The sequence below is a fragment of the Tursiops truncatus genome, chromosome 2, assembly GCF_011762595.2.
Source record: "Tursiops truncatus isolate mTurTru1 chromosome 2, mTurTru1.mat.Y, whole genome shotgun sequence".
NCBI lineage: Eukaryota > Metazoa > Chordata > Mammalia > Artiodactyla > Delphinidae > Tursiops > Tursiops truncatus.
This window is the reverse complement of record NC_047035.1, coordinates 74,237,353-74,257,959: the sequence shown is the minus strand read 5'-3', so window position 1 is coordinate 74,257,959 and position 20,607 is coordinate 74,237,353. Positions and strand designations below refer to the sequence as shown.

General features: G+C 55.6%; 1 protein-coding gene across 15 annotated transcripts; it reads right to left on the bottom strand.

Moving 5' to 3' along the window:
* Positions 1-259: 259 nt before the first annotated feature.
* Positions 260-19,937, bottom strand: SLC22A17 (solute carrier family 22 member 17). Of its 15 annotated transcripts, none has more exons than XM_033851318.2 (17): positions 19,375-19,937; positions 14,239-14,625; positions 13,948-14,088; positions 13,107-13,829; positions 12,637-12,726; positions 11,042-11,218; positions 9,036-9,112; positions 6,333-6,717; positions 5,621-6,130; positions 5,425-5,528; positions 3,166-3,320; positions 2,418-2,583; positions 2,076-2,221; positions 1,807-1,912; positions 1,375-1,646; positions 1,029-1,140; positions 260-894 (listed from the first exon to the last, which is right to left on the bottom strand). In XM_033851318.2, the coding sequence occupies exons 1-17, from the start codon at positions 19,390-19,392 to the stop codon at positions 606-608; spliced, it is 3,858 nt and encodes a 1,285-aa protein (XP_033707209.1). In that variant the 5' UTR covers positions 19,393-19,937; the 3' UTR covers positions 260-605. The 15 variants fall into 15 exon arrangements, 14 of the variants coding, with proteins under 14 accessions (XP_033707209.1, XP_033707211.1, XP_033707210.1 ...); XM_033851320.2 differs by having other exon boundaries at positions 1,429-1,646; XM_033851319.2 differs by having other exon boundaries at positions 5,621-6,127.
* Positions 19,938-20,607: the final 670 nt, after the last annotated feature.

The following is a 20,607-nucleotide window of genomic DNA, read 5'->3' as shown; positions in this document are numbered from 1 at the left end:
ACACCTACCTTGCAATGTTGTAAGGCTTAAATGATTAAATGAAGTTTGTAAAGTGCCTAGCCCAGTCCTAGCAGCATAGCAAGCAGTGAGTAAGGGGTGGTGGTAGTTGTCTGTAAGTTAACATGGTGGGGGAGTGAGAAGAGGGGGCAGGTGCAGGGAGGGGGAGGGAGATTTTTACTGGTTTGGGTTCCACTGAGAGAAACCTTCCCCCAAGAGACAGTGAGAAGGACAACAGAAGGGAGGGAAGTCCAGGCTATGGTATGCTCATTTATTCAAAATGTCTTTATTGAAACAGAATGATAGAGCAAGAAAGAATGAGGTCTGGGAGGATGTCTTTGGGCATAGGATGGAGCCCAGACCTGGTGGATACAGTGTGGAGCTCCCTCCCTGTCCCCTGACTCTTGCCAAGGAAGTGAACACAAAGCAGCAAGGAGGAGATGGGGTTGAGGGCAGCCCTCTGAGCTCTCCATGATGACTGGCGTGAGATGCCTCTGAGGCTTCAGGGCAGCCCTGCCTTCCTCATTCAGTCCTCCCGCTCTCCTTGCCAGGGCCTTGTGCCACCTTTCTGTATGGGCCAGCCTCCTGCCAGGGTGCTCGAAGGTCGCTCAGAGGGCAGGGTTGGGGGTGGCAAGCAGTGGAACGTGGTCACAGCGGTTAGGGGGTGGCTGCCGCAGCAGGGAGGGCCGGCGGCACAGCTCCCCATCCCGGAGCACCTCGGGCAGGAGCTTGCGTTTGGTCTCCGGCAGAAGCATGATGCTGAGGATGCAGAGGAGAGCACAGGCCGCCAGCACCACGTGCTGCAGGAAAGCTCCGTGGCCCATGTGGAGGCGCTGGGCTGGGCCACTCAGCCCGCCAAGTGCCCCCAGTGCCATGATCAGGCCCAGGCCTCGGCCCCTGGGAGAGACAGACAAGGCACTGAGCCTGTAGCTGTGGGCCTCACCCCAGCTCTTCTCCAGCAGCCTCCCCTTTTTCATCCCTCAGGCCCTGTCCTCAGCTGGAGACTCCCCTGGCAGCACCCCTGCTCTCACCGGACAGTGGTAGGGATGACTTCAGCAGCAAGGAGCGTGCTGAGGATGCCAGCAGCTTGGGAGGAGAAGAGGCCAAGGACGGAGAAGGTGGTGATGGCAGCCTCGTTCAGATCTGGAGGAGCAAGAGATGGAGCGTGTGAACAGAGGTGGGGAGGTCATGCTTGGCCTAGTCCCTGCCATCATCCCCCTCTGATCCCTAGCCGGGCGGGTCTGGGCATTCACTCATCGGTTGAGAGAACAGACAGGACTGTGCGGCCAGGGGGAGAATTGTGGAAGATCTGGGCAGGGTCTGGTCTGGTTTTGGGAGGCCTGTGCCAGAAGCAGTGGCTGAGCCCGTCTGAGGCACCTCTGCTGGGGTTCCTTTGCTGAGCCCACACCGTGGGGAAGGGAGGATGCTCACAATCCCACAGGCCCAGCAGGACCAGGGACGCAATGCCAGTGAGGGTCATCGAGAGAAGCAGGATGCCCCGGCGGCCAAATCGGTCCACGGTGACCCCCAGGAAGACGCAGGCCAGGGCAGCTGTGCCGCTGGCCAGCAAGGAGCACAGGTAGAAGTCCGATGGGCTCCCTCCTCCTCCCACAGGCTGGTAGCAGTGACGAATGGCGTGGGCAATAAAGCTGTGAGACAGGGTGGGGAGGCGAAGAAAGGTGTCTGAATCTCCATCTGCAGCCTTTCACAGCCCTGGCTGGCCTCTGTAGGGGTCCTCAGGCTTTCCCCACCCGGCCAGCCCCCATCCCAGCTACTGGCCTGGCCCTTGGCTCAGACACCCAGGCTCACTTGGTGAATCCCAGGATAAGTAGATTTTTCCAGATGTTGCGGTAGTTGAGGAGGGAAGCGAAGGAAAAGGAGGATGTTGCAGGGAGAGGGCAGGTGTTCTCCAGGTCTTGGGAGACAGAGAGGAGCTGTCTGTTAGAAGGAACAGCTGAGAACCCAGGGTCCTCCCACATGGATGGCAGGGACCCTGGGAGAAGGTGGTACAGCTACAACAGAGGGCACCATCATGTGTGCACACTGAGGTATCACCTGTAGGGACCCCTGTCTCTTACCCTGCAGGGCCTCCTGGGCCTCCTCTCCCAGCATCTGCCCGTGGGGCCGGTTCCGCTCAGCCAGTATCCTCAGCACAGACTGGGCCTCCTCAATCTGTCGCTTCACTATCAGCCACCGTGCAGACTCCAGAAACAGACCAGGCCAGCTGGGGGTGGGGTGGGGGGTACACTGTGAGGCCTCCTGAATCCTGACCCAGGGATGGAAAACTCCCACCTCTGAGGGGCTGGGGCTGGAGTAGGCCTGGACAAGGGGCAATGGAGAAGAGGAGGGGTCTCCAGGCTAGAGCTAGGCTGGAGGTAGAGATGGGAACGGCCAGACAACAGGTGGAGGGTGATACTGACCCATAAAACAGGAAGAGGATGCAGGGAGCGGTGATCATTCGCTGCAGAAATCGCCAGTCCTTAGAGACAAGGGCCAGGCCCAGGAACAGGAAGTGCCCCCCTACCCCCACCAACTCCCCTGCCAGGGCCACCCGAAGCCTCTGGGTTGGGTCGCACAGCTCCAGGCCTGGAGATACAGCAGGGACAGGGAAGAGAGGCCAGGGAGGAAGGAGGCGAGGGAGAGAAGAGGGGAGAGGGAGGGAGGAGGACAGAGAGCAAGGTCAGCCCCTGAGTGGAGGCTGCAGCCATCGCCTCCCACAGGCCAACCGCTAAGGCAAAGAGTGGAGAGTTGTTCAGTTCTCTCTCCTCTCCCACTCAAACCTGGGAGGGCTCGAGGGTCAGAGTCCCTGGTGGGTTTTCAGCATTCCCAAATTATGGGCCCTTTCACACCAGACCTCTTATTTGACTTTCACATTAACCCTTGTTCAAGGTCATACAGCTACTCAGGATTTCATTTTTAAAATAAGGCTCATTCCCTGACAGCAGTAAGTCCAGAGCAAGGAAAGCCTTAAAGATCATGGGAAGAGAGGGGTGTGGAGAGAAGGAAGACCCCTGGATCCTTCAAAGGCCTGGGCAGAGAGATTCCGGACAGCTGAAATCTGGGGCTGAAGAAGGGACTGAGGGGATCTTAGGGAGCAGTAGGAATGGCCTGGGGATATAGACAGGCAGCCATGAGTCCCTAGGGAAGCTCTGGGGGGATGCCACTCACGCATCAGGTAGACACCAAGGTCAACGCCGGCAAGCAGAAAGCCCAGGAGGAATCGGAGTGCCATGACACCTGTGGAGGAGCCTGCAGCAGCCCCTCCCACTCCACAGGGGCCCACCAGTCCCAAGGTCAGCAACACAATCCCACGACGGCCAAACCTGGAAAGTAGGGAGAGCCTCTGATCACCCAGACTCCCTGGGGGAGGAGTTGCTGGGTGGGGCCCAGCTGCCCACTTCAAAGCTGGAGGTATGAGGATGAGGCCCTGGAGTGAGGCTAGAGAAGATGGGAGAGGATGGGGACCATGGTTGGCTACTGGGCACTGGGGCAAGGCTATGGTTCTGTGGGGGTAGGATCATTGACTCTTGGGATGGGGCTATTGGTCAGAGATGAGGGCATTTCTTCATGGAAGTGAGACCAACGATCAGAATGGATGGGATATTGCTTAGGGGACTTGGAACCATTGGTCCTTGGGCAGAGAGCTATTGGTCAGTGGGGATGGAGCTTGTCTTGCTCAGACTGGTCAGAGGAGATGGGGTCATTGATATATGGGGTTGGAGCTATTGATCTATGGAGGTAGGCCATTGGCCACTTGTCCATGGGGATAATATTGGTCAGTGAAAGTGGAGCTCTTGATCTTAGGGGACTGAGTAATTGATTTTGGGGGATGAGGCCATTTTTCCATGGGGTTGGGGCATGGGTCTACTAATCCATAGGGGTGGTCAGTGGGGATGGGGCCACTGACCAGAAGATGGAGCCATTGATCCATGGGAATGGAGCTCTTAATCTATGGGATAGTACCATTGATCAGCAGGGATGATCACTAATCTTTGAAGATTTGACCGTTGATCTTTGAGGATGGAGCTATTGATTCATGGGATAGGGATCTCAGTCCATGTGGATGCGACAGTTGGCCAGTAGGGATGAATCTATTAATCCATAGGAATAATCAGTAAGGATGGGGTCACAGACCAGAGGAGATGAGACAATTGGTCAATGATGATGGTCACTGACTATAAGTCAGTGAGGACAGGGCTACTGAGTTGGGCTATTGACTTTGGGGGATAAGACCACTGATCTATGGGGATGTAGACTGGGGTCAATGGTCATTGGGAAGGGGGCACCGATAGCCTGAGGGTGAAGCTACTGACCCAATGGGGGGAGCCATTTTTCCATGGGGCTAAGCTTATTGGCTAAGGTTACTGAATTTAGGAGCCTGAATTATTGGTCTTTGAGGATGAGGTTATTATTCCACAGGAATGATGCTACTGGTCTGTGGGTATGAGGCCACTGATGCATAAGGAGGGGCTATTGACCTATGGGTTTAGGATCATTTGCCCACAGGGGTGTGTGACTATTGGGCAGTGAGGATAGGCATTGATTTTAGGGAACTGGATTATTCAATGTTGGGTTGCCTTTGATCCATGGGAGTTGAACTATAAATCCATTTGGATGAGACTGTAGACCAGTGGAGATGAGTTTAATAATCCACAGGGATGGTCAGTGGAGATGGTGTCGAGGATCAGAGGAGATGGGAGTTTTGACCCCTGGGAAGAGCTATTGGTTGGTGGGGATGGGTTGTTGATCTTTGAGATGAGGCCACTGATTCCTGGAAATGGGGCTTTTGATCTGAGAGGACCTGAGAGCACTGAAGATCCATGAGGATGGGGCTGTTAGTCTTGGGGGAGGGGTGCTATTGTGGTCACTGATCCATGGGGGTTGAACTATTGACCCCCATGAGGGTAGTCATTTGTTTATAGAGTTGAGCTATTGGTCAGTGTGAATGGAGCTGTTGATATTTAGAAATTAACATAATGAGCTTTAGGAATGAGGCCCTTGAGATGGAGTTAACAGTCCAGGTGGATAGGGCTGTTAGCAAGGATGAGTCTATCAATCCATGATGATAGTGAGGCAGGTGCTTGGTGGTGATAGGGATGATAGAGGAGAAGTTAGGACTTTCGATCTGTGGATATAGGGGTTTTGGTCAGTAGGGATGGGGCTATTGTCTTTTGAGATGAGGCCATTGATCCATAGATCTAGGGATTGGCAAGGAAGGAAGAGTTATTCCCTGTGTGGAAGAGGTATGGAAGGAGTATCTCTTGATGGGGAGTGAAGCTGAGACAGGGGTGGGGCTGCATATCATTGAACAGAAGAAATCCAGAGAACACTGCAGAGTCCACCGAGTCCCCTTCAGCCTCTTGCCAAGGCAAGCTGCCTGGGCCAGCCTCCCTAGCACCCCCTCCTCTCTACTTGCCCAGCCCTCACCTGTCTGCCGGGTAGCCCAGGAACAGGTAGCCAGAGGCAAAGCCCAAGATGAAGAGGATCTGCTCCAGGATCACCTGCCAGCCCAGGTCACACACCAGATCCCACTAGATACGTGAGAGGGATGGAGTGGGTGTGAGGCCCCTCGCTGGTCGCTCTCGGCCCGCCCCCAAACCCGCGGCCCACCAGGCTGCCTCACCTGGCCGATGGCGTTGGTGGTGAGCACGGGGAGGCCGTTATAGTCCCAGTCCTTGAGGCAGTGGTTGAAGTCCGGCGGGGCGAAGCCGCTGCACGAGGGGTCCGTACTGGTGGCGATGCGGCTGGCGGCGCTGGCTGCTAGGGCGGCGCTGGCGACGCTGACGCCGCTGGCGTTGGGGGGCTGCTCCCAGCCAGAGGCGTTGGGGGCGAAGGCCCCGTAGTGGCAATGCAGCGGGGGCGCCAGCGTGAAGATGGGGTCCGAGGCCATGCCCAGCGCCACAAAGAGCACGGGCAGGCAGCAGAGGCCGAGCTGCAGCTGCTGGCCGCCGCCCAGCGCCCCCACCTGGGCGAGCAGCGCCTCGAAGCTGAGGGGGCCGGGGGGCACGGCCAGCGACAGGCTGCTGCCCATCCCGTCGCCACCCGCGTCGCCCTCCCCATCCCGCTCGCGTTCGCGCTCCCGCTCACCCTGCAGCTGCTCCGTGGGCACCGCATCTCCGAGGGTCCCGACCTGCTGTGTGAGGGGGGTGAGGTAAGGGGTGTGTGAGGTGGTGGCAGGAGAAGGGTGAAGCGGAGAAAACCGCAGAGTAAGCGAAGAGGCCGGGACCAGCGGGAGGAAGGCGGGCGGCGGAGGAGGGGGCGCAGGAGGAAAAGGCCGGGCTCTTGGCGGGGGTGCTGGGAGATGATGGCGTAGCCCCCAGGGCGCGGGCACTTACTCCATTGGGGCTGGGGGTGATCTCTACAGTGCTGTCGATTTTGCTGCCGCCCCCGCCATTGGGCTCGGGGGTCCCGGTGGCCACCCGGGGAGCCAGCTTGCCGACCTCAGGGGCCCTGGCGGCCCGCACCGAAAGGATGCACTGCCCTCTGGCCCAGTGGCGCGCCCGGTGCCCGGACACAGAAGCCGGAGAGACCCTGCTCTGCAGCCGCGGGCGCCTCCTTCGTCTCTGCGATCTCTGCGCTGCTTTCCCCTCCCCTTCCTCCAGACTCTCCTCCCCTTCCCACGTCAGCAGAACCTTCGGTCCAGACTCTTCGTCAGAGAGAGGAAGGGGGGCCAGGGCCCAGCGGAGGGAGAGGATGGGGCTCTGTCTCCGTTCCCTGGGTCTGCGGACCATTGCGGTATAAAGAGGAAAAAAAAAAAAAGACCCTGAAGGATAGTAGATCCCAGGCAGATGCCAGCAATTCCTCCTTTGCTTCCAGTTCTTCTTTCTCATCTACCCATCCATCCACCTACCCACCCATCCATCCATCCATCCACTCATTCATCAGTAAAATTTATTAAGTGTCTGCTATGTTCTGGCCTTGTGCTGGGCTTTGGGGATAACAGGATGGACAAGACCGACCTTGGAGAAGCTTACTGAGACAGACGGGTATACTGGAAGTGATGACACGGGGCATGCATATGGTGGACTGGGCTGGGCACTGTACTCAGCCTTGGCCTTAGTCCTCTACAAGACCATTGTCTGGTTTCACCACCCCCTCCCTGGCTGGGTCTCCATCATTTCTCAACAGCATTTGGCACTGTTGGCCACCCCTTCCTCTAACCACTTTTTTCCTTGGCTGCTAAGTCCCACACTCTCCTGGTTTTCTTTCTCTTGCTCCTCTTTTCTCTACTGCAGGCTTCTCCTCCTCCTGCTTGCTGTCATTCAGTGTCTGCGATCTTCAGAGGCTTGGTTCTAGGTCCTCCCCTCATCTCACACTGTTCTTTCCACCTCGGGATCTCACCTGTGCCCACGGCTTTGATCACCCCCAGTATAAACAATACGAGCCAATACAAACCTGATCCCCAGATCTACATTTCCAGTTCCCACCTCTCTTCTGAGCCCCAGACCCATGAAGCCACCTCTTATTTGACCTCTTACCTTGGATGACTCACAGGGATCTCAAACTCAATACATCCAAGACCAAACTCATGTTTCCCCCCAACCCCCCACCACCCTGGTTGTCTTCTAGTGCTTCTTTCCTCACTGAATCTTTCCTCATCATCCAATTGTGGCCAGATGCTCAGCTGACAGCCCTTGGAGTGCCCTCTTCCTTACCCCCATGTCAGATCCTTTACAAAATCCTGTCCGTTTTACTTCCTATATAGTTCTCAGATATTCTGCTTCTCTCCAACTCGACCACCACTAGTCAAGCTACCTGTTGTACAGACTGCTTTAGCCTCAATTCTTAACCAGTGTTCTGCATCTGCTTTGTTTCCATCCCTTTTCCCCATCTGTTGTTCATAGTGCAGACAGAGTGATCTTTTCAAAATGCAGATCTGGGACTTCCCTAGTGGCACAGTGGTTAAGAATTTGCCTTGCCTCCCAATGCAGGGGACATGGGTTCAATCCCTGGTCCAGGAAGATCCCACATGCCGGAGCAACTAAGCCCGTGTGCCACAACTACTGAGCCTGTGCTCTAGAACCCGTGAGCCACAACTACTGAGCCCCCGTGCCACAACTACTGAAGCCTGTGCGCCTAGAGCCCGTGCTCCGCAACAAGAGAAGCCACTGCAAGGAGAAGCCTGCGCACCACAAAGAAGAGTACCCCCCGCTCGCTGCAACTAGAGAAAGCCTGCGCGCAGCAACAAAGACCCCACGTAGCCAAAAAAAAAAAAAGTGTATCTGTTCATGTCCCTTTCCTACTTAACAGCCTTCAATGTCTTCTCACTGACAAGGTAAATACTAATTTTCTAGATATCTCAAACGTGACCCTGTGCTCTCTGCAGCTCCACCTCACATCTCTCCCCAAACTCTCTGCGCTCCAGTCACACTGACGTTCTTTCAGGTTTTCCAGTGCCACGGGTCCCTTGCATTAAGCTGGTCTTTACACCTAGAAGGTTTCTCCTCCCCCTACTCAGAGTGTGATTTACAGACTACCAGCAGCTGTGTAACCTGGGAGCTTGTTAGAAATGCAGAATCGCAGCCCTTTGAGTCATAATCTGCATTTTAACCAGATCCCTAGGTGTATGTACATTAAAGTTTGAGATACACTTCTCTAAGAGACTGGATATCTAATAGGTACTTTATTCTCTAATTCCAGGTAAGGGCTGAAAAGGCATGTCCTATCAGTCTCAGCTGGGAAATCCATTCCCTCTTGTCTCCACTGAACCACACTCATAATTTGCCTCCTCTGTTCAGAAATTTTCTAAATATGGGAAACTATTCTAATGCAATAAGCAGCCTCACACCACTTTCCCTCCCCCAACTCATTTGAGCATCTCTTTGGGATTTACTTTTGGTGCTGTCACAGCCAACATTCCTTGGGGTTTGTTTGTGTCCTTGTGTCTGTCCTGGAATTATCATCCCTTTGACTTTCTGTGGTGCTGGGCTGTTTACATGCATTGTCTTGTTAGGGCCTCACAATAAGCCTGCGAGACCATTATGTTCATCCTCATATTAAAGATGAAACCAGGACTTGGAGGGACTGACGGGATTTACCTGCAGACATATAGGTACATGGAAACTTGCACAGAGACCTGTGACTCTAATTCCAGGCTGATCTCTTGAAATTCTTTCTGGAAGGTGATGGAGGATGGCCCCTGTTACAAGTCTTCAACACCTGGGGTAAATTTTGGTGGCCTCAGAATCTGAAAATGAGTTTCCTTTTGAGAGTGAAATGAGAACAAAGAACCCAAAATGGAGGAGGCAAATGCATGGGGAAAGGGGCCAAGGGACTAAGAGTGTGATTGAATTTTGGGGTGCCTCCAACCCAGTCACTGTGGCAGAGTAGCATCTTGGGAAAGCAGAACTGAAGCAATGGATCTGTGGCTTGGACTACTTCCCTTGTGGTAAATGGCTGGAGTGATCCCCTATCTAAGCCATGGCCCATTAATTTCACCAAAGCTCCGTGGACTATGGACTTCCAACACATTAAATTCACTGGCCCCTCAGCTCCTCTAAAAGATGGTGTGTCCAGAAGGATAGTCAGGAAGCCTGGAGAGGGGAGTTTAAGGGGCTAGACCTTCTTGGGTTAACTGAAGGGAGAGGGCGCCCAGGCCAGCAGCGCTCTCCAGTTGGCCAGAGTTGAGGACAGCTGGGGTGACCTCTCCAGCACGGCACCATGAAGGCTCTCTTGTGGCCACCCTCTCCACATGTGCACCTCTCTAATGACATCACTTGACATTGGTCTTGGAGGAGAGGCCTTGGTCACAAATCAGGGCCTGCCTTCCTGCTATGCCGCGTCGCAGACTCTTCTTGGTTCTCTCATCCTCCGAGTCTCAGCACAGATACCACCTCACCTCCCCAACAGTTCTGTCTAAAGTCTCCAATGGCCTCTCTCCTCACCTAGTTGGTCTGGCATATCACCCTGTTTATTTCCATTACCAGCAACTGTCAACTTCGTGGCAGGTTTCTTTCTTTACTTACTTCTTTTAGCTGACTCGTTTATATCCAGCCCACCCCCATGATGTACCTTCAGAACAGCGCCTGGCACATCACATGGGAGCAGAGAACCTGCCAGATGAATAGTTGTTGAAGAAACAGCAAAATTTTCCCCAAAACCCTAAAGGCAGCCTGCCCACAGCCATGCGTCTCATCGTTTTGGCCAAGGGTGCCAGGCCCACTCCCCAGGCTCCCAAGAAGCAGAGTCAGGGAACCAGACAGCCTGGTTTATTGAGATGCACCAGCGCTCAAGGCCCAGCTCTCCTGTCTCCTGTGGGGAGGAGCCCTCTGGCCTCTCCCAGGCCTTCCCATTCTGGGTGGCCAACGTCCTCCCCTCACTCTCAGCTAACAGTGAGGCACTGATGTTCTAGAGCCAAGACACAGGACAGGAAAGGGGCTCCGAGTGGCCCCTTCCCCCAGAATCTGAAAATGATTCAGGTTTCAGCTACCTGAACCTCTGTGGGGCCGAAATCCCAGAGGCAGGCAGCCACGCGGTGCCCAAGAACCTCTGCGTCAGGCTGAGGGAGGAGGAAGGTCCAGTTCCTCCTTGCCCTGGAGGGCCTGGCGCCTGCCCCTGACAAAGCAGGGAATAATATTAAATATAAATAATTTATACAAAATGGCTCGTACAAAAAGCTGCGGGGTAGGGAAGGAGGCGCCTCCGTGAGAGGCTGAGATGACTGGAAGAGGGAGGAAGGGGGAGAGATGCCTCCACCTCTCCTAGTCCCTAAAACAGAGCCCGCCAGCTGCCCAAGGCCTTGAGGGGGCTCTGGCAGGCAGGCGAGGGCAGAGCAGGGCCAAGGGGCTCAGCGGGCCAGGCTGGTGAGCAGGGTGGTAAATTGCAGGGCCCGCCCTGCCAGCTCCGCCACACACTGCACCATCTCTTGGGCCGCAGGGCTGGATGGGTAGCCCAGGGCGGCCCCCTTGATGGCCAGCACCGTGGCCCGCAATGCCTGGCCCAGCGCTGTGCCTGCAGCTCCGACCTGTGCTCGCAGAGGGGTGGAGGCTGCCAGGCGGCCCAGGGTGTCCCCAACAAACACCAGGCGGTGAGCAGCCACCAGCACCTGCTTGCCGTGGGGCACAAAGAGGCGCGGGGGCTGGTTGGCCCGGGTGCTGGACATCAGGGCCGCCACGGCTGCCTGCAGTGTTGAGTAGTGGCCCTGGCACTGCCCGGCGTAGAAGTGCAGGAGCTGTAGATCTCCGGCGGGAAGAACCAGTGGCTCCCCTGGGGACGGGGCCTCCTGCGGGCAAGAAGAGTGGTCCGTGGGATTGCTCTCACTACTGCCGCTTTTGTTCTCATTTCCTTTCTCCTTCCCTCCCTTTGTTCCTCATTCCTTCCTTTCTCCCTGAGCTCAATTCCTTTAGATCGTACCTCTGCCCATCAGACAATTTAGATTCTCATAGCGAGTGGCAGGAAGGTACCCAGAATTGATGTCAGATAAATCTGGATACAAACAACCTCAAAAACAAGTCTCTGAACTTCATTGTTTCCTTGTCTCTAAAATGGGGAGCCTAGGACTGCACTGTCCAGTGTAAACGTAAGGCGAACCACCCATGTAATTTCAAATTTTCTAGTAGCCACATTAAGAAAATCCAAAGAAATTGGTCCATATTTTCTAACTCCATATATTAAAAATGTGGTAATTTGAACACTGTAATCAATACGAAAATTATTGAGATTGTTTTTCATACTAAGTCTGCAAAATCTGATGTGCACTTTTCATTTACGGTACATTTCAGTTTGGACCGGTCACATTTGGAGGGATCGGTAGCCGCATGTGGCTGGTGGCTACCAGACTGGAGAGTGCAGCTCTCGTCTCTGCCTCCTAAGGCTGCAGTGGAGATTAGCTGATACGATGTACAGAAAGGGCTGAGAACAGAGAATTGCACACTGTAAGCACTATGTGAGTGCTAACTATGGCTGTGATCAGTGCTGACGCACGCGATGTGCTGAGCACAGGGTGTGGCACTTGGTACAAACCTGACAAATGGTAGCTATTGTGATTAGGACCATTCTAGATCAGGTCGAGGAGACCATCTCACTTTCCCGAGGCCCAGAGAGATTAACTGGCGGCTTCTTAGTGGTGGAGCTGGGATTAGGAGCCGGGTCTCTTAGGAACCCAGGAATTCACAGTTGGAAGGGGCCTTGGAAGTCACCCGGCCCAGCAACTCTTCTGCTCCCCTGACTGCTCGCTTTTCTGACTCTTCTCCAACACATTCTTTCCTCTTTCCGAATCCCTGATATCCCTTTCTTTCTTTCTTTTTTTTTTTTTTTTTTGTGGTACGCGGGCCTCTCACTGTTGTGGCCTCTCCGGTGGCAGAGCACAGGCTCCGGACACGCAGGCTCAGCGGCCATGGCTCACGGGCCCAGCCGCTCCGCGGCATGTGGGATCTTCCCGGACCGGGGCACGAACCCATGTCCCCTGCATCGGCAGGCGGGCTCTCAACCACTGCGCCACCAGGGAAGCCCCCTGATATCCTTTTCTAAGTTCCAGCTCCTTCCTGAATTCTAACTCCTCTCTACTCCAACTGTCCCGTTTCACTGAACTCTTACCCCCATCCTAAATCGATTTCCCTTGATGCTCGAGTTGAGAACAGCCCTCCTTCCAAGTTCCTGCTCCTCCCCGCCCCTTCTCTAGCACCACCCCCATGGGGTTACCTGCTGCTCTGGTGGCCCCCTCTCCAGCAGTTCAGGATCCCCTGGGGAGGCCTTATCCCGGGGCCTGGCTCCCTGAGCTTTATCCATGCCCTGCAGGGGGGGAGAGGGTCTCAGTGCAGTGGTGGGGGAGCAGGCTGGGGTCTAGCCTCCATGGTCTTCCTGCGCCTCCCCACTCCCACGTCCTCCCGAAGGTCTCTCCTGCCATCAGATCTGCAACCCCTTGACTCTAGGTCCGGGAGAGCTCTGGTGGCAGGTCAGAGGTCTCAGGGACCCTAGGCTGGGTTTAGGGGGAGGAATGTGGCACCGATACAAGTGATGTGGCCAAGTACTGGGGCCCAGGCCATAGGGTACAGGGCCATGGATGCGGAAGAAGGGAAGGGAGGAAGCCGGGGTCTGCATCTGGGGCCTCAGGCCTCCTTGCTGGCTCTCCTGGAGCCATTTCTGGTGGGGCTGGCTGGAGGCGAGCTCACCTTCAGGTGGACGTAGTCATACTCCTCGGCCATCGGGATGCCCTCGTACTCATTGTGGTGTCCTTCTTGATGGTCCTCCACCTCCCCGATCTCTGGATCCCCCTCGACCTTGGGGCCCCCGTAGCCCGGCAGGCGGGGTGGGGGTGGGGGCAGAGGCCGGTCCTGGATGCTGCCCTTCCGGCCTGGAGCAGGAGAGGGAGCCGGGGAAGGGCTGGGGGCCTCCGGGACAGGCAGGGCCGGCAGAGGGCGGCGGGACAGGCTCTCAGCTGAGGGCAAGCGGGGCCTGTGTGCGGGTGGGGGGCTTCTGGCCAGAAGCAGGGCCAGGGCGTCCAGGTCATTGGAAGCCGAGGCTGCCAGGGGCTCTGGAGAAGGGGGTGTCTCCGGCCCCAGCAGGGGGACGTCGTAGATGCCCTCGTCAGTGCCCCCGCTTTCCCCGTCTGCCAGCAGTTCCTCTGGTGCTTCGTACAGATTGAGCAGGGCGGATGCTCGTTTCAGGTTGGAAGGGGCAGCGTAGAGTGGGGGCCCTGGCTCTCGGCCCCCCTCCCAGTCCAGATCTGGCTCCAGGTCTGACTGTGGCTTCGGGGCCAGAGGCACGTCATAGGGAGCTTCATCTTCTCCAGGGGACTGGGGGACAACCCAGGCCAGAGGGCGGGAGAAGGAGGCCGGGGAGTCATAGGGGCCGTTGGAGGGAACTCGGAGGGCAGTGGGGGGTACGTCATAGACCTGGAGAGGAAGCAGTTGGTTACTCTCAGTCTCAGCAGTGGGCCCCCATTCTGCTAACCCCTACCCCCAAGAGCCGTCTGTTCCCTGCCCAACATACACACAAACCTCTAGCCCTCACCTCCAGGGCATCTCCAGGGGCAGCCTGTTGGGTCCCACTGCCTCTGGGGACCTTGTAGATGGGATCAGGGGAGGGCGGACAGGGTGCAGCCAGAGGTCCCGAGGTAGGACAGGGCCGAGCTGGAGGTGGTACCACATACACCTGGGGGATCAGCACAGGCGGGTGGGTCAGGTGGTGTGGGGACCAGGGGATCAGATAATGTGTGCCCGGGAGGAGCTTAGACATCTTCCAACCCCCTCCCTGTACCAGTGGGGAAAGAGCCCAGAAAGGGTTGGCCACCAGGATTAGTACAGCAGAGTCGGTGCAGAGCTGCCGTCTCAGGGCTCTCCCTCCTCCACGTGCAGGCACCGGCGGACGGGCATGTCCTGGCTTGGGGTTCTGGGGGGCTCCAGCTCTCACCTCCTGGTCCTCAGTGCCGTGCTCTGGGGCTGGATGTGGTGAGCCAGGCTGGGCTGGCGGCACCTGGGAGAGGCCAGGCTTGGGCGCCGGGCCATTGGGAAGGAGCTTCACTCTGTTGGCAGGCACAATGCCCTGCTGGCCGTGCAGGGAGCAGAGGCACCAGCCGTCCAGCCCACCAGCGCCTTCCCTCTGCAGCACCCGTAGAACGTCCCCTCGGCGGAAGGACAGTTCCTGGGGGGACTCGGCGGTGTTGTCGTACAGTGCCCGGGCCAGCTGGGCCTGATGGGTGAGGTGGGAGTAGGGAGAGGGGTCTTCACACACATATCAGGTCATGTCCTCCCCTGCTCAAAACATAGAGCTCCCCACTTCCCTCAAGCTAAAAATCTTACCTCCTGACTCAGCCCTGCCTGTCTCCAGCTTCATCCCTTGCATTCTCCCTCTCTATTCCTTGATCTAGACAAGCTCTTTCCCACCTCAGGGCCTTTGCAGTCCCTTTACCTGTCCCCTGACTATTCATTTGACTGGCCCTTTTTCATCCTTCAGTTCTTCTTAAATGTCTTCTTCTCACTCTTCTCCCCACCCCATTCTGTGTCTGTCTCCACCCATTGTTTCCTTCACAGTACTTTATACTATTTGTCTATTTACTTTAAAAAATCAATTTCTTCCCTTGTACTGTCAGCCCTGTGAGAAAAGGGATTTCTATATTCCTAGCCTCTGCAATAGGCCTAACCTGGAATCAGTCCTCCATGAACATATGTTGAATGAATTACATGAGGAAGTCCTGAAAAGGTCTCCCATAGGATCTCCTTTACCTTCCCTGTTTCCCAGTCAGCATCCCCTATAAGCAGGTTAGATTAAGCAGCTGCAGAGACGCCGTATTCTGAGAAGGAGTGGGAGAAGCCCAGCCCAGACACAGCCTCGACATAATAAGGAAGAAAACAGAAACCAAAGCAATTGTTTTATTCTCAGTCTGAGCAAGTAAGGCTCTACCAGCAGAGGCTGAGGTTATCATGGAGAAAAGTGTATACGCTCGTGTGTGTTTGTGTGTGTGTGTGTGTGTGTGTGTGTGTGTGTGTGTGTATGCAAGGGGGCTGGTGGACCAAACAAGAGCAAACATTTATCAGCCTGTTTCCAGTCCTGTTTGGTGGGGACATCTAAGCTTTTTCCTTTGAGAGCTACAGGCTCAGGTAAGCCACAGACATCAAGTGCAAATTATATAGCCAGACACTGAGCGAGTGTTTGCACTAATCATCTCATCTCATTTAATCCTCAAAACAACCTGATGAGGGAGGAGCCATCATTATCCCAATTTGGAAAGGAAATTGGAACAGAGGTTGGTACTTTGCCCAATGACATACAGCTGGTGCAGCATGATTTGAACTCCAGGCTGTGGGATTCCAGAGCCTCTCACTCACTCCTCTGCTGCCTCTTCACAACCATAAGCATAAGGATCTACTTTTTGGGAGTTCCCTGGTGGCCTAGTGGTTAGGATTCCAGGCTTTCACTGCCATGGCCCAAGTTTAATCCCTGGTCACAGAACTGAGATCCCACAAGCCGTGCAGTGCACCCCCCCCCAAAAAAAGGATCCACTTTTTTCTTCTTATATAAGTAACAGTAGTTAAGTCAAGAGGGCCCATGACATATATCCGGACAAAACTATAATTCAGAAAGAAACACACACCCCTAAGTTCACAGCAGCACTATTCACGACAGCCAAGACATGGAAACAACATAAATGTCCGTTGACAGATGAATGGATAAAGAAGATGTGGTACATATATACAATGGAATATTACTCACCCATAAAAAAGAATGAAATAATGCCATTTACACCAACACGGATGCAACTAGAGATTATCATACTATGTGAAGTAAGTCAGAAAGAGAAAGACAAACACCATATGATATCACTTATATGTGGAATCTAAAGTATGGTACAAATGAACCTATCTATGAAACAGAAACAGATTCATGGACATAGAGAACATACTGGTGGTTGCCAAGCGGGAGGGGACTGGGGGAGGAATGGAGTGGGAGGTTGGGGTTAGCAGATGTGAGCTATTATATATAGAAGGGATAAACAACAGGGTCCTACGGTATAGCACAGAGAATTATATTCAATATCCTATGATAAACCATAGTGGAAAAGAATATAAAAAAGGATGTACATATATATGTATAACTGAATCACTTTGCCGTACAGCAGTAACACAACATTGTAAATCAACTATGCTTCAATTAAAAAAAAAAAAAAGGGACTTCCCTGGTGGCGCAGTAGTTAAGAATCCATCTGCCAATGCAGGGGACACAGGTGTGAGCCCTGGTCCACGAAGATCCCACATGACGCGGAGCAACTAAGCCCGTGGGCCGCAACTACTGTGTGCTGCAACTACTGAAGCCCACATGCCTAGAGCCCACGCTCCGCAACAAGAGAAGCCACTGTAATAAGAAGCCCGCTTACCACAACCAAAAGTAGTCCCCGCTCGCCGCAACTAGAGAAAGCCTGTGCGCAGCAACGAAGACCCAAGACGGCCAAAAATAAAACAGAATTAAATAGGGCTTCCCTGGTGGCACAGTGGTTGAGAGTCCGCCTGCCGATGCAGGGGACACAGGTTCGTGCCCCGGTCCGGGAAGATCCCACATGCCGCGGAGCGGCTGTGCCCGTGAGCCATGGCCGCTGAGCCTGCGCGTCCAGAGCCTGTGTTCCGCAACAGGAGAGGCCACAACAGTGAGAGGACCGCGTACCGCAAAAACCCAAAACAAAACAGAATTAAATAATAAAAATTAAAAAATAAAATAAAAAGATAACAACAAAAAGACTTAAAAAACAAAACAAAAAGAGGACCCATGGCTCAAACATGACTCAAGTTCATAGGCAGTCTTCATGATGCCCAAGTTCCCTTTGCTAGTCTCTCTTCACTGGGCTCTGGTTCCACCAAGTTATTTGGTAGAATCAAGCTTAAGCCACTCACAATGTCAAAATATATTCCGCTTCACCTATGTTTCCTAAGTGACCCGAGCCTGCTGGCAGGATCCCAGGCAGTGGTAGAAAGCAGGTAGTTAGGCATTACTGAACAGGTAATCCACGTGGGCTAACTCAGTGAAACATCTCAAGCTCAAGATCTCTGGCAGGCTGCATTTGGCCACCAGGCCCTGGGGGAAGGGTGTCTGGCTCAGCCAGCATGAGTGCATGTTCCTCGTGGCCAGTGTTTCCCTCAGGTGGAGAGGTTGTCCAGCCCTTTATGGCTGGGTGATTTTAACAATAAGCTGACTTCTCTTGCCTGATTCCAAATGATCAAACCCTCTTCTGATTATATTTTGGCTTCTAAAGGAGGTTGTCCCACAAAAAGCCAATACGCTAGCCAGATGACACAAATTCCTGGTGAGCCTGGCCTTTTTCTTTCTAACTGTAAATTAGAAATTGGCGTTTTGGATCTAGCCAGGGGGTTAAAAAGCACGGTTTCTGAGGCAGACCGACCTGAGTTTGAGTCCTGGCTCTGCCCCTTTCGAGCTGGGTGACTTTGGGCAGTTTGTTTAACCTCTCCAAGCTTCAGTTTCCTCCTTTATAGAATTCCATATCCACAGCTGAATATCCACTTTCAGATAATAACAGTACCAGCCTCACAGGGTTGTTGTGAGGACTGGGTGAGATAATGCATCAAAGAACCAGGACAAACCCAGACAAAGCTCAGGGCCAGCTTAGGGCCAGGAAATACTCAGTAAATATTAGCTGTTGTTAGGATCCTGTGAGTTTCATAAGCGTAAATACCAACACGCCTCGCTCCCCCAGGCAAAAGAAAGATCTACCTCCTGGCACTACAAAGTTGACCAGCTGACCAGCTGGCTCCTGAGAAGGCATCTTTATGTCACAGTACCCCACTATGTTCAGGACCTCCCCCTCTTCTGGCTCCGAACTAGGGTCTGCTCACCATCATACAGATTGAGGAGCTAAGAGGAGTTTGGTCTGAGAAGGAATGAAAATCTAACTCATCCTCGGGGGGTGTGGGAGGATGTCAGAAGCCATGCTTCTCTTCCCAGCCTCACAATCCTCCTTCGCAGGATGCCCATTCAGAGGGAGCCAGAAAGCAGGTGGCAGCCTCGCTTTCCCTGGGAATCCTAAGGCCTAGGGAAGGCTGGAAAGGGGACAGAGTTGCTTAGATTCAGACTACAAGCAGCAGAGGACAGAAAGCAGGGGCGGGGCTGTGAAGAGTTCCTCCCTGTGTCAGGTTTGAATTCTGTCCAATGGGACCAAACCTCTGGGCCTTGCAATTGCGGGAACCCAGGCCAGAGTCCCTGATAGACTGATTGATGATGGGTGTGGCCACCCCAGCTCTACCCCCTCCTCAGGGGCCCAGCTGACTTGTGAGGGAGTGGCTGTCTTAAAGGGGGGTGGCCGTGGGCTACACGCTCACTGGGAGGCCTCCTCCCACTGGCCCATCATGCCAGCTGTCTCCTCCCTTTGTCCCCAGTCCTAGGAAAGTGGCCAGAGGCTGGCTGACATCACCTCCCCTCCTCCCTCTATTTTCTCTTGCTCCCTGCCCGATCTCCCTCTTTTACTTTATTTCCCACCTTTCTGCCGTCCCTCCTCTAGAGAAGGGCCCCCTTGGGCCCTTTGCCCTCTCCTATTTCCTTGAAGCCACCTCCGTTCTTTCAGCCCCCTCCCAACCTTTTACTAGCCTCCCAATCACAAGCCCCTGCCAACCTCCAGTGGCCATCTGTTCCCGCCCATAAAGGAGCAGATAGGACTCAGGCTTGCCCCCTCCCCTCCTTCCAGGAGCAGCCTCTGGAAAGAAAAAGGGGAGAATGGGGAGCGGGAGGAGAGAAGGGGGAGGCCAGATCCAGTAGGAGCTAGGGATGAGGAGTGAGAGGGGGAAAGGGAAACAAAAGTGCCAGAAGGGGGACACAGTCTCCCAAAGAAGCAAGGGACCAAGGAGCGAGACAAAGAGAAGGCAGAAATAAAAGTGACAGCAGTGCAGGACAGGCTGTGGACGTCTCTGCCCGGCAGCCTCCTCTCTCTGGTGGACTCACCGACGTGGCTATGGCCATGGCCTTGGCCTTCCGCGCGGCCAGCTCCAGGCCAGGCTCGGTTTCGCTGACTTCAGCAGCGGCTGCCCCGCACCATGGAGGCGGCCCCCTGCTGCGGCGCCTGAGTCGTGGCCTCCGCAGAGGTTGGAGGAGGAGAAAGAAAACCCACGAAACTCCCCAAATGGGAGGCAGCTTGGCCGGGCAGGAGGAGGAGCGGGGCGGGCCGGGGCGTCGCTGCGGGACCTCATCCAAGGGCGCGCGCTCTGCCCCGTCCCCGCGGCCTCCCGGGGGCTGCCGGGTGGACCAGGCCCCCGGAGCTGCCTGTCCTAGGCCTAGGGGGCACCCCGGATCCGCACGGGCCCAAAGCTTCCTTCCAGTGCCAGGGCGGGCGAGGAGGCGGGAGCTGGGGCTGCGCTCGACGCCTCTCCGGGCCGCTCAGGACGGCCCCGAGGGCAGGGAGAAGCCGCCGGGGCGGTCGGGCTGGACGAGCGAGTTTAGGGGCCAAGCCTCCCCACCCGGCTGCTGCGCCGGAGAGCGGTGCTCCCGAGGCTGAGGGGCGTCGGGGGCTCTGCGGCAGCCCCGCTGCGAGGGAGGGGTGGGGGAGGCAGTGAAAACTGAGACGTTCGTCCCTCTTCAAACTCGCCCGACTTGGCGAACCGAGGCCAGGCTGGCGCCGAATGTCTCGGAGAGCGCGGCGGCTGGGCTGGGCGGCCCGAGTGGTTGCCTTCTGCCCAGACTCTCGCAGCCCCGGCGAGGAAGCGGGTTCCCAAACACGCACACTAGCTCGCAGCGCGCCTGGGGGTCTGGGGACGCCGCGACGACGCCTCGCTACCCGCACGCGGGCCCGGCTCGAAGGGGCGGGACGGCGTTCCCCACACGCCCCCCTCCAGCCCTCGACGCCGGCGCTCCCGCTCCCACCCTCGGCCCCCGGCCCTCGGCGCTGGCCCCGCCGCCCCGCTTACACGCACCCTTGGCGGGCCCTCTCCGCGCGCCCCAGGGCTCGGGGCAGCCCGGGTGTCTCTGGCAACCGAGAGAAAGGCCACAAAGCAAAAGAAGGAGCAAAGAGAAGGCGAAGGAGGAGCAGAGGCCAGGGTCCTGCGGACTCGCCTGGAGGTGGGGCTGGGGGGGTGGGGACACTGAGAGCGCTGGGAAGGCTCCGGGGGTCGCGCGCGGCCTTCAGGCTCACCCCCCGCTCGCGGCTCCCCTCCCCTCCCCTTCCCGGGCTCCCGGCGCCCT